We start from the raw sequence: 14,422 nt of genomic DNA on the forward strand, positions 1-14,422 counted from the left end.
TGGAAATTCTGTATTTCACTTTTATATAGATGTTATGGATGGTTTTCTTCCAGGTCTTGACTGAAATCAAATCCCCAGAAAAGTTTTCTTGTGGTAAGGAAAAGGAGGAAGTTTTTGTTTGTTTGTTTGTTTTACTTTTCTGAAGGTCTTATTTGATGTTGACAATGATATTTTAATGACAGGAAGGTTCTGTGGTTACTTCTTCACCATTGGCATCAGATTGGAGTGAAGAGCCAGTAGCTAAAAGATGTTTCTGCTGTGCATCCTAAAAAAATGGCACCAAAATTCATTATTAAAGAAACCCAAACTATTTCCGAAATATAGAAATATTTATGAAACACTGTACTGAGATATATATATTTACTTCCATGTCTTCATGAGGTGTTCAAAATATATGTTCATAAATCCTGGGTGGCAACCAACCCATCACCACAGAGGAGCCATACAGGTTTTACAGACTAATAAATTGCAATGCTGCTAAGAAAACAACTGGCGTCTTCTCCAACTTGACGAAGGGGCATCAAGAGTTTTTGGAAAGTAGCAATCATTATAGAGCATTATCTAAGCATCTGCCATGTGTTAGCTGCTACTGTATTTTTATAATTTAATTCTTAGACAGTATGTATACAGTCTATATGAAGATATCTGACCTGGCTTCAGGAAAACTATCATTGGGAGATTGGGTGATGGCAGGTATAGCCCTGTTAGTTATGCGCCTACCACCACACATAATGTAATCGGCTCCACTTATCAGGACTGTGTTGTAAATCTGTTTGGTGGCAGAGGTTCTCATGGATGCATTAAGATGACTGTGAATAAATGAGAAGAAATAGTTAATATAAATGTTTTTTGTTTAGACGACTCTAAGTTTGGACTATTATTCCATCATTAATGAGGGTGGCAAACTCTCTGCCTGTGTGAACATTAAGGGCCATGGAGGACAAGGCCTCTTCTGAAGCCTCATGAATCTCCTCTCTTCTGCAGAAAGATACAGACAGAGATGTTAAGTCCATATAGTATCCATATAGTATCTACTGTGGCCTCTCAAACATGTCACCCAGGTAGACCATGGCAGCTCTGGAGACTGCTGATCTAAAATTTGTCATCTGCATGTAAAACAAAGAAGGAACAGTCAGATGAGTTGGAAGACGTCAGGCAAGTTTGCCAAAAAATGCCAGAGAGAATACATTCTATCACATGTCACACGTTACTTAGCTATCTGGTGGCCTATTTGCTCTTAGAGATCAAGAATGTTAAATACATAGGTACTTTCTTACAGCTTATCCATGACATACTGGTTGATCACATATTCAACTGCTTCAACTTTATGCATTAAAATGTATTGCATAGTTTTAAGCTAAACCTAGCTTAATTTGCTGCACCACATGCCGTGCTATTAAAGGAATTCCATCCATACTGTACTGTAATACAATTTTCTATCCTTACCACCTTTAGTAGTAAGGATAATACAACAAATATTCTGAGAACTACAAATGTAAATCTAAAGTTATCAGGTGTCAAGTCCAGAATATAAGTGATGGTGTCCAGTGTTAGATCTAATAAATATAAGATTTCATGTATAAGGGATAATCATTACAACTGTAAAATAACCTCATCGATGACAGATTACGTGATCTGCAGACTGGATCAAGTGCAGGCCAGGAGTTTTCATATCACATTGCTGCTCTGCCTGTGCCCGCTCTGATAAAGCCTCAAATGTTATGGATTTTACCAGGGAGCTGTCAGAGGTGCTGTTACAACTGCAGCTGCAGCTTCTGCTGCTCTTGGTGGCGGGAAGTGGGTGACTCTGACGGGAAGAGAGAGGTCCCTCCCTTTCAGGCATCTGCTCACCGAAAGCTGTGGCAAGCTGCGTACCCAGTGTTTCCTGGCAATAATGTAATTTGGCCTCCCTTTTGGCGGGAAGAAAACATTCTCGCATTTTGCTTTGATAGTGAGGGTTTAAAAGCATGGCGATCCAGTAATCATCAGACTGTTTGATTTGAATAATTTGCCTGTAAGTGTGTAAGCAAGAAAGCACATAGCTGGGGGGGCGGAGCTGGCGCCTGACTGAGATGGACGCTTAGTTCACAGCTCTGCAATAGTGACCAAGATCAGCACCTGCTATAATCAGCTCCTGCGAACAACGATGGTGAAAATAGGGAACCCCAGGCTTGGAGAACAATCCGCGATCCCCAAAAGCCAGACCCCAAGCGGAGAAATGGACAAATTTCTTAAAAAGGCAGCCGCTACAGTCGCGGCACGCGAACCTAAAATGGCGCTGACTCAGCAAGCCAAGGCCGCAAAGCGCACGCCCGCACTCTCAGATGGAGACAGCGACGTGGAGGACCCACAGCCCAACACAGACCTGCCGCTCACCAGACGTTACCTGGATCGGGCGTTAAGCAGAGTGATGGAGCCTCTTCTCTCTGAGATATCAGCGTTCCGGCAAGAGGTGAGACATGTGGGAGAACGAGTGGAGTCACTCGAATCACAGCAGGCCGCGTCCCTGACCCACCAAGCTGCGGTGACAGCCTCACTCAGTCGCTGCACAGCACATCTTAATGAGCTGCATAAAGCAATAGAAGACCAAGAGAATAGAGGGCGCAGGAACAATTTAAGATTTAGAGGGATCCCTGAATCTATAGGGCCTGGTGAGATCGCTCCTGCTGTAATGTCCATATGCGACTCTTTACTGGGGCCGGATTATCCACATGAAATCACTATTGAACGCGCTCACAGAGCGCTTCGCCCTAAACCCAAGCAGAATGAGCCGCCTAGAGACGTCATTTGCAAGTTCCTGAACTTTCCAACTAAGGCAGCCATCCTGGAGGCAGCCCGCAATCACTCAGATCTCACTTATGAAGAGGCAAAACTGGAAATATTCCAAGATCTGGCTCCTTCCACCCTCAAGAAGAGGAGAACCCTTAAGCCCCTGACCGACTGGCTCCGGTCCAACAATATAATGTACCGCTGGTCCTTTCCCTTTGGACTTACCTTCTTCACAGCAGGCAAGAGGTTTAACATCTCGTCTTACTCTGACGTTGCACCCATCGTCTCTGAGCTGGACATTCCTGCATTACAAATCGAGAACTGGGAGCAATAACTGGACCTAGGGGACTTACCTGAGCTTCCTAAAGTTCTGCTATTTGAAGTCCGGCGTACCCCAAAATCCTCAAGATCAAAGAGAAGAGGTCATCAGCTTACCCCCAGAAGCCTCTCGCAAGACAACTGAACAAAGAATGGACTCCAGTCCCTCAACACCGCTTACCCTCATCTGCAAGCTGTATGGTACCAGACACACCCTGGCGCATATTGTCTTGTTTTCTTAGAGGGCTAATAAGCTTTTTCTTTCCCTATCTTTCCCCCTTTTTATAGCAGCCAACCACATGGCTCTGCTGCTTACTAACTTCTTTTTCTTTATTTCTGTGCTACTCGGTCCACTACTTGGTCACTTGACCGTTTTCCCCCTGTATGATTACGGTGTACGATTGTACGCCCACAAGTTTTATTGTTGTGTTTATGTTCTTCCCTTATGTTTTTACCCCAAGGTATCCTTCAACTTCACCTATACATTGTGAGTTCCTGCTTCAATTGGACAAGTATTTGGAAATCATGTATGATGTCCGGGATCTGCAGGGTGTTCTCCTGGGGGACGCGACACTGGCCTCAAGGTACTTCTCTAAACATAACCCACAATGGCTGACCTACACATAGCCTCCTATAATGTCAAAGGCTTCCACTCTCCTTCAAAGCGAAGCCAAATATTCACTATCCTAAGGAAGGCCGGGGCTAGTGTTGTGTTCCTCCAGGAGACCCACTTCAGATTTAACCATTATCCTAATATGCAGTTCTCTCATTACTCAAACTGGTTTCACTGTGGCGGAAGCTCTGCGGCATCAAGCGGAGTCAGTATAGGTCTTCATAGGAAAATCCCTTTTAAGTTTGTAAGTCAATCACATGACCCTGACGGAAGGTTCCTCCTGGTGAAAGGCACAATAGGTCCACAAACCTATACCTTTATTAACCTGTATGCCCCCAATTCTAATCAATCACGCTGGTTCTCCAGTATCTTCCAGCATATCCACTCTTTTAAAGAAGGGATAGTAGTACTTGGAGGGGACTTGAATATTGCTTTATGCCCACAATTAGACACCTCCTCCCAGAAATCGTCACAATCTAGTAGATCCCTTAAAAACTTCAGAGACAATCTTTGGAATCTACACCTGATAGATTCATGGCGGTCCCTCCACCCAGATGGATCAGACTTCACCTTCTACTCCTCCCTACATAATAGCTATCACCGCCTTGACTACCTATTTATTTCCAAAGAACACTTACACCTCTGTAAAGAGGCTTCAATAGGCTCCTTTCACCTCTCTGACCACTCTCCAATTTATCTCACGGTCAATGCACCACATAGTACCCCCACCAGCTTCAATTGGCGGCTAAATGAATCCTTACTAGGCTATCAGCCCACGATTGATTTAGTATCCAAACAGATCACTGAATATTTTTCACTCAATAAGAGCCCTGACATATCCGCAAATACACTTTGGGATGCCCATAAACCCTACATCAGGGGTCAATTTATTAGTATTGGCTCTCATCTGAAAAAAAACTAGAGAAAAAGAGATTGACGAAACCCTCAAAAATATCCAGAGGCTGGAAACTGTTCACAAACAAAATCCTTTAAATCCCCACCTCCAAGAACTCTCAAGACACAGAGCAATACTCAAAACCTTACTACAGAACAAAGCGGCAAAATATTATATGAGCTCTCAGCACAAATATTTTGCTCATGGCGACAAAGCCACCAAGTTTCTCATGGGTAGGATCAAAGGCAGAAGGGCAGCAAACTATATCCATCAGCTAACCTCTTTAGATGGCAATACGATTTTCTCTGCCACCCAGATTGCTACCCAATTTCGTACTTTCTACGAGAATCTCTATAACCTCCCCGCCAACATATCCCCAGAAACTAGGACACCCACTATTACCTCCTTTCTCGACTCGGCTAATGTCCCTAACATCACCGAAGAACAAAAGCAGGAACTGGAATCTCCCTTCACACTATCCGAACTAAGTCAAGCTTTAAGTCAAATACCAAAAGGGAAGAGCCCAGGTCCAGACGGCCTTCCTGCCTCGTACTATAAAACTTTCCATAATATCCTCTTACCCCACCTATTAGAGGTCTGTAATCTAGCACTTAAAGGGATACCCCTATCTAGAGATATGACTACAGCTCACATCGCACTCATCCCCAAAGAAGGGAAAGATCCTAAACAATGCTCCAACTACAGACCCATCTCCCTCCTAAACTTAGATCTTAAACTCCTAGCCAAAATGCTAGCCAACAGACTAGCAACACTACTCCCCAAGCTTGTACACGGGGATCAGGTGGGCTTCATACGAAACAGGGAAGGCAAAGACAACACTACCTAAAGTGATCAATGCGCTGTGCCATGCAAATCACACCGCTACCCCACTTTTACTGCTCAGTACGGACGCCGAGAAGGCATTTGACAGAGTTAATTGGATATACTTAAGGGATACCCTGTTTCAGTTTGGCCTCCCTGCTCCCTTTGTGCAGGCTATATTCACCATGTACAACCAGGCGACAGCCCGGGTTATGGTTAATGGGACACTATCCTCCCCTTTCACTATACGTAATGGGACCAGACAGGGCTGCCCCCTGTCCCCCCTCCTATTCATCCTGGCACTGGAACCGTTATTATCCACTATTAGGTTAGACAGAAGGATTGAGGGCATATACCTGGGAGGCAATGAGCAAAAAATTGCTGCTTTTGCCGATGATGTATTGGTAATGACAACCAACCCATCAACTTCCCTACCTCACATACAAACTCACATTAACCTCTATAGCTCTATCTCAGACTTCAAGATCAACGCTAACAAATCCTTAGTTCTGTGTTCAGGAATTCCCCCAACCACCAAACGGCGCCTAATGGAGAACTCGCCTTTCAACTGGTCCTCTCCCTCCATTACTTATCTGGGTGTTATTATTAGCCCCAGTCCAAATGAGCTATTCACTCTTAACTACATTCCACTTAAGTCTTCTATATTCAACACTATAGACAACCTCACTCTCTCCAACCCCACCTTGTCTTGGTTCGGCCGCAAAAACTTGCTCTCTTCACTAGTCATCCCACGCCTCACCTACCTACAACAGGTCTTGCCGATTCCCATACCCAAACCCTACTACACCTCAATACAAAAGAAATTTAGGACCTTTATCTGGAACGGGAGGAAATCCAGACTAGCATCCTCTCTTCTTGAAAAACCTAGACAGGAAGGGGGTATAGGATTACCAAATCCAGAACTCTATGGCAGAGCTATCCTCATATCCCGGGCCATAGCTTGGCTATGCCCCCCCCCCACATTCGGCTGTAGTGGAAATGGAAATGGACATTTTAAACATGCCAACCAGGGCCCTCCTTTTAGCCCGCCAAAATGTCTTAGCTGGCCCCCTATCTCACTACCCGATTGTCAAAGCAACCTTAGGTGCCTGGAAGGCGCTGTCCTCCTCTCACTGTGCCATTCCTTTTCCCTCCCCGCTTCTTTCACTGAAGGATGTTATCGATACGGCTCCCATGGCACTGAGAACAGCTACATCACATAACCTCCTCACCTCAGACTCGGGATTGATGTCACTCTTCGACCAAGCTGGTACTATATTAGACACAGACTCCATGAATAAGCTACTGTCCCCTCGTCCATGCGACTGCTTTACAGTTGCATATCTGAGAGCTTATGTGAACCAACACATACACAAGAGCGACTTAATGCGCCCTCTAGTTTGGCTCGAATCTGTGATATCACTCCCTGCAGCTCCAAAGAGGCTTATTTCGCAAATTTATAGCAAACTTCGCTCTCCACCTGTATTAGCCAAACCTGCCTTTATAAAATACTGGGAGACAGACCTGAATATCACCATCCCTTTCGCCTCGCTTCACAAACTCCTTGAATCTCCACACAGGGCCTCCCGCTGTGTCCGAATTCAAGAAAACGGGTATAAAATACTAACAAGATGGTACAATACACCAGACAAATATGCAATATTTTCTCAATCCAATTCGGACACATGCTGGAGGTGCCTCAGTGAGAGAGGGTCCTTCCTCCACATATGGTGGACATGTCATCGGATACTTAATTGGTGGACTGAAATTTTTTCAATTGCAAACAAAATATGTCACACCTCATTTACACCGTCCCCTCAACTGGCTTTACTCTCTATCAATCAAGATACAGACGCTCCACATATACCCTTCATCTTCCGACAACTATTGATGGCAGCCCGCCTTGTACTCCCTAGATTCTGGAGACAAAGCCAAATACCATCTATAGATCAGTGGTTACAGAAAATTGACCAGATACATAGATTCGAGGAACTCTCCTCATGGGAAAATCGCACGCACACAACCTTTGTCAAAAAATGGCAGCCTTGGTCGACCTACAGGTATCCTCAAGAATGAAGTACCCCCCCCCCCACACCCTCTAACTGTCCCACCTGTTAGTATGAAAATTAGTTAGTCATGAACCTTCTATTGTGCTGAGAACGAAGCATGTCCCTCATCTAGCCATCTACTTACTTCTCCCCACCTTTTACCCAGACTGGGATGTAACAGCCACCTTAGGACCATGAAACATACGCTGCAAGCATAAGCGGTTCGGAACTCTCTGTATTTCAGTTACTATTACTGATTAAAATGTATTATTGTACCTTTTGGAACTCACTGTAGGCACGTGTAACCATAATGTCTTCTCAATGCTCATCATCTGTATACTGACTTGGCCTGCGAGCCATACCTTGGTACCCTGTTACCCCCTGTTCTTTATTGAAAAATCAATAAAAATATAATAAAAAAAAAAAAAAGAAAGCACATAGCTCGCCATTCTGGCCATCGTGCTCAAGGAACCAGTTGTTTGTTGCTTTGCTCCCCACAGAGACAATTTGGTGTCATGGCAGTGTCATAATCATACTCCTACTCCTCCACCTCCAACTGTTCTTGCAGTGTCCCAGAGGGTCAGTAGTGTAGCTTTTAGGGTTGATGGTGTTCCTGGGTGTTGTAGTGCAATCTTGACCACTAACCTGGGACAGCTAACTCTCTGAAAGGGGGTGTAGTGATAGGTAATGTTCGTGATGCCAGTGCCAAGTAACGGTGGCACGCCGTTTGCTGATAGCAGGAATAACTGAGGAACCATGTAATAATAAAACAGAACTTGAACTTTACTTGTTCTTTAGTAGTCATCATGCATGGACATAGTTGGAAGCGCAGTTCCTTTGAAGACAGTTAGTTTCTGTACATTGAAGACAGGCCTTATGTAGCAAGGTGACTTCAGAGGGTTAAACACAGGACTTGCAGTACAGGCGGCTTGCACTCTATTCCTGACTGATCCTGAAACATGGAAACTATTCTCCAAGGCCCGATGCCCTAGCTCTGGCGTATATCCTTGGGTCTGTACTTATCAAGTACCTTCTCTGCTGCTTCGAGTACCTCTCGCTTTATTAGACTTGCCTCTGCTTCTTTCTGTGTCCTCAGGCTGGTTAACTGTGGCGTTCCTGCTTTAGCAAATAAGGACTCAGGAGGGGAACCTTCTCCTTGGATCTGGAACCCGGTTACAGGGATTACAATACCCTCTCCTAGTCTGCAGGCTCCAGGCCTGCTCTGCTCTCACAGGCCCATGGCCTGGCCTTAATTCGGACACAGTCTAATCTCCCTCTCCCTCTCCCTCTCTGCTATTCTTCTCCCTGACTGGGCCTTATATAACCTAGGGCTCCCTAGCTCCCTCTAGTGACTCAGAGCTGGAATAACACCCCTAGCAGGCCTGCACATGCACATTTCACAGTAACAGGGAAGTACATAGCATTACATTATGAAGATGACTTATACCAACCTCCCCATAAATAAGGGGAAACGACAGCACACAAGTGACCCTTCTGTAGTGACGGGCATTACAGCTCCCGTACACTACATTCTTCCATGGCAACTCCTTATCTTCCTGCTCTATGGGAGTTTCTCCTTATGGGTCCCCAACAGCTACGGGGCAAACAGCAAGATGTCTTAACTGTTCTTCTTGCACCGTATCCCCTGCTGCATGAGCTTCATCATCTGTTTTAAGATAAATATGAGGGAGATAGACAGTTCATGCCGCAGTTGTCCCTACTGACAAATTTTATGGCCTCTTCGAAGGCCTTCAGCACCTAACAGGCGTCTCAGATGAGCTGCCACTGCCTGACCTGCAAACAACACATTCCCCCTGCTGCTTAGGCTATCTGGTGCGTGACAAAATCGTTCACAGCTTTCCGCTGCTCGCACAGACGATTTAGCATGTGCAATGTTGAATTCCAGTGAGTTGGAACATTTCGGATTAAGCAGTATAGCGGTAGTCTGTTCTGTCACTGCAAGTCCAAGAGAGCGTTTCTCACCAAATAAGAATGGCTGAAATGCTTGGACAGTCTCCTGGACATTGGCAGCATCTTGTGCAAGCCAGTATACTTTTTAAAAAAGGGTTGCACAACTACAGTACGTTAATGTTGTGTGCCATACAGGGAGCATGTATTATTTTCCCCAGGTTCGGCACAGCAACGATATTGCAACCATTGTCACTGAACACCTTGCCCACTTGGAGTTGGAAGGGCGACAGCCAGCGGAATGTTTGCTGCTTGATGTACTTTATCAACTGTTCGCGAATGTGGCTACTCTTGCCCAGGCTGATCAGCTCCAACACCACATGGCAACACTTGACTTGACACTAGTGATGAGCGGCATATTTTGCAAATTTTTATCGAAATATTTGCAAATTCTAAAATTCGCGATTTCAAAAATTGTAAACGAACATAAGATAGGACAGAAGGCGGTCCTAGCCCTTTCCATCCTAAGCTACTACTCGTTTTAACATTGTTTTTAACGTTTGAGTAAACCTTTCTACTAGGCCGTCAGTTTGTGGGTGATAGACGGATGTCCGTATCTGGTTGATATTCAGCAACTTACAGAGCTCCCGCATGACCTTGGACATAAAAGGAGTCATTGGCTCATACCGGTGGGCTTAGTGTGGGGAGCTCTGGAGTTTGCCTGCCATCCTCCCAAAAGAACCCACCTTGAGATTCTTGGTGGCCTCGTAGCGTTCCACCAGGTCCAACATTTCCAGGGTATTTCCAGGCCGATCCAGTGCTGGAGAGGGGGTGGCAGCGCCTTCCAGAATATGTCAGCCAATATTCTATCCAGCATAACCGTGGGACTCGGCACATCAGGCTGTAGCCACTTTTGCAAAAGGTGGAGTAAGTTATAATACTGGGGTCTCGCAGGCTCAGCCGGCTTAAACTCCCACTGATGTACCGGCTGGGCCCGGACAAACACATTCACCCCCAGTCTTGCCAAAATCTCACCCTTTACCTTCAGGTAGTCGGCTGCTTGATCGTCTGGCAAGTTGAAATACACCCGCTGGGACTCTGATGCCAGGAAAGGAATGACGACCTCAGCCCACTGGTCTCGGGGCAGCTTTTCCCTGGTGGCCACTTTCTCATACATCGCCAGGTAGGTTTCGATGTTGTCTGCAGGTGTCATCTTAGGGATCGCTGCACGGACTACTTTCTGGGCATCGTGGATGCTTGGGGTTGCTCCTGCTGTCTCCAAAGCCATCACATGGTGTAGCAGCAACTGGTTGGTCTCTTGCTGCTGCTTATTGGCCACCCATTGGGGCAGGTTAGTCTCTCACTGCTGCAAATTAGCCTCCATGAGGGCCTTCACAACAGCCTCCATTTTGTCTTGGGGCACGGGTTGAAACAAAGTTGGTTTGATGTATGACATACAACTGTGCACAAAAATGCAAACCCAAAAATATATTGGCGTTCACGCCAGCCTCTCTGCGCTTGCCCGCATCCTCCACCAATTGTGGGCATTCGCTCTGGTAGTTAGGACTAGCGGATGCAGTATAGAGGCAAAGTACACAGTTCTTGAATCAAACAGTGGTGTTTATTCACACATTGGTGTATAACAAAATGCAGATAAGGTATATCACGAAACGCAGGTTGCTTGGTGTTTGTTCACAAACAAGGAAAGTCCATGAACAATTAAAGTCACCTTTTCTTTTCTTGTTAATTCACACCCTGTTAGCAGTTGAGCCTCATCAAGTCCATAGGCGGCCTGTTCGCCTTTATAGGGGCCTGAGTCCTCCATCCCGGCTCAAACCTCAAATCCCAGCACAGCCCTCAGTTAACAGCACACAGACTCCTGAGCTCCACTGTCAGAGGGAGGTAAATCAACCACACCTGGCAGTGCTGGCTGGTTTTTATTCCTGGCAAAACCTAGCCTGGAACATGGGGAGTAGTCACCCACCAAGCACTTTGACTACTCCCAGTAAGATAGATAAAAAAGACAATGCAACAACACTCTGCAAACCAGATAAAGTACAATAATGCCAAAGTCCAAAAAAATATTATAGTGCTAATGCTACGCTTATTTATAAAGTGAGATGCTTGGCAAATGCATTTTGTACAAAACCATTTGAGCCCGTCTGCCACACGTCAAGGCAATCTCTGTAAGATGGGAACTTAACACTAAATACTACCTGTTATGCGACATATTGGCCGCCATAAAGTTCAGGAAGTGCTGGTTCCACATGCATGCTGGGTCCACTCTGCCTTTTATTTTTAGTGCCATAGTGGCCTTCGTTACTTCCAAGGTATGCAGGTACCAACTTGCATGCCAAGCTCTCTCCATACCTTTCCTAATTTCAGACAGCTTCTAATGAATGTAGTGAGAGCAGGCCACAGCTTTATACTGAAACTAATTAAAATCAGCCTATGGAGAAGACAGGCTAATCAGGAGTGCACGACTCGCTGGAGTGCCACACCTCCAGCGCTGTAAATCTGCAAAGAAAAGGGGGTTAGTCAGCATATCCCAATGGGCAGGTGCACACTGCCATGGCTAGAAACATAGAGAAAAAGGACAATGCAACAGCACTCTGCAAACTAGATTAAGTACAACAATGCCATAGTCACAAAAAATATGATAGTGCTAATGCTACACTTATTTATAAAGTGAGATGCTTGGCAAATGCATTTTGTACAAAACTGGCATTATTGTACTTTATCTGGTTTGCAAAGTGCTGTTGCATTGTCTTTTTTCTCTATGTTTCTAGCCATGGCAGCGTGCACCTGCCCATTGGGATGTGCTGACTAACTCCCTTTCTTTTGCAGATTTACAGCGCTGGAGGTGTGGCACTCCGAGTCATGCACTCCTGTCTGCCTGTCTGCCCCATAGGCTGATTTTAATTAGTTTCAGTATAAAGCTGTGGCCTGCTCTCACTACATTCATTGGAAGCTGTCTGGCACAAGGAAAGGTATGGAGTAGGCTCAGCATGCATGTTGGTACCTGCATCCCTTGGAAGTTATGGAGGCCACTATGGCACCAAAAATGGTAAAAGGCAGAGTGGACGCAGCATGCATGTGGAACCAACACGTCCTGAACTTTACGGCGCATAACAGGTAGTATTTAGTGTTAGGTTCCCGTCTTACAGAGATCGCCTTGACGTTTGGCAGAGGGGCTCAAATAGTTTTGTACAAAATACATTTGCCAAACATCTCACTTTATGAATAAGCATAGCATTAGCACTATAATATTTTTTGTGACTATGGCATTATTTTGTACTTTATCTGGTTTGCAGAGTGCTGTTGCAAAGTCTTTTTTCTCTATGTTTCTAGCCATGGCAACGTGAACCTGCACAGTAGTATGTGCTGACTAACCCCCTTTTCTTTGCAGATACTGCCAGTATGACAGCCATGCTAAATCTCAAGGTGTCAATTAGCAATAGCTGCTGCTGACACATAAAATACTGGCTCTTACTTCACCGAGGCCAAGAACCTCGGTAACACATACCTTCCATCTACGATGATTCCAGGTACCTTCTTACACCCCCATTTCCATCCTATATCTATATATACTGGAATTACTGTATGTAACTAGGACTTACCATGTGAATGAAAAAAATTATACAAAATATACTAAAAATCAATTTACATCTAAAAATGGTATAAACTATAACAATGATGTTGGATCATAAGAAAATAACATATGCAGGCAGTATGAGGTTTATGTAGGATGAGAGGTTAGATGTGTGACACTGTGCTGCCTGCATAGCGCAGAGGTAGGTGGCTGAGTCCTCCGTCTTCACATCACTGATAAATAGGTTTGTAGACTTTGTTTTTACCTCAGATGTGATTTTTCCAACAGCAAATAGGGAAGTATAAGCATGAGATCCTTGGTTAGCTTTATATAATATGAATTGTGGAGCTGACCCAGGATAATGACGATACCAGTACAGATAAAGGGTTCCAGTGTAGCTACTGGAGTAGGAGCAGGATAGAGTGACATTCATTCCTCCTCTGGCAAACATGTCAGACTCTGACGGCATAATATAGTCTTCAGCACCTTCACCTACAACAATAAACATATGGGGTCATATAGTCAATGCTGAGACTTTATAAAGAGCAAAATGTAGAATAAGTCTTGACATACCCAGCATTGAGAAATCTTTAGGTTAATCTATAACATCAGGTAAAGTAATATACTGTACAATGTCAATATTAAAGGTCAATATCATAATTACCTGAATGAAGAGTGAGTAAAATGAAGAGAACATGGCTGGTTTTCATGGAGGCACAATTCACTATAAAGCAGATAAGATGGTACAGTATATGGTGTATGACTCGCAGCATGAGACGTATATACTGTAATGTGTAGGGGGAGCCCAGACAGCTGTGTTCTGTAATATAATCTTGTGTTCCTGCCATAGATGTGTCCTGAATGCTGAATCAGATGTGATGCAGAGCAGGAAGTTCTATCCTATAGCAATCTATGATGAAATGTGAAACCGCTACATCCCACGTGGTGGTACCAAATCACATTATTGCCAATAAAGATATACCACAAACCAGTGTTTACCATATTAGTATTATAAACCCCCATCTCCTTTCCCACCAAGCACACTCCGCCTGGCTTACAAATTTGTGGGACATTTAGTATCTTGTTCCTAGTAGTCAATAACATATTGAGCTTCCAAGTGGATTGTAACCAGTAAAATATTCACCCTTCAGACCATGGTTGTACTTTAGTCAGTACTTTGATACATACTGTACTATATGGAGAAAAGTATTGAGGTACACCTATTCACTGAGTTAAGGTGCTTCATTCAGTCCCATTACCACAGGTGTATAAAATCCAGCATCTAGTCAGTCATACAGTCTGTCTTTAGAAACGGTTGTGAAAGAATGGCTCGTTCTAAAGAGCTCAATGAATTCCAGCGTGGTCCTGTAATAGGATGCCACCATTACAAGTCAGTTTGTTAAAGGGGTTCTGCACTTTCAATTAACTGATGATCTATCCTCTGGATAGATCATCAG

General features: G+C 44.5%; 1 gene segment (V, D, J or C); it reads right to left on the reverse strand.

The window, feature by feature from the left end:
- LOC122923724 lies at positions 1-13,818 on the reverse strand. The segment is given in 3 exon segments: positions 1-265; positions 13,231-13,457; positions 13,630-13,818. Coding segments are annotated over 3 exon segments (504 nt in total).
- Between the last annotated feature and the right edge of the window lie 604 nt (positions 13,819-14,422).

This window comes from Bufo gargarizans, chromosome 1 (assembly GCF_014858855.1).
Source record: "Bufo gargarizans isolate SCDJY-AF-19 chromosome 1, ASM1485885v1, whole genome shotgun sequence".
Classification (NCBI taxonomy): domain Eukaryota; kingdom Metazoa; phylum Chordata; class Amphibia; order Anura; family Bufonidae; genus Bufo; species Bufo gargarizans.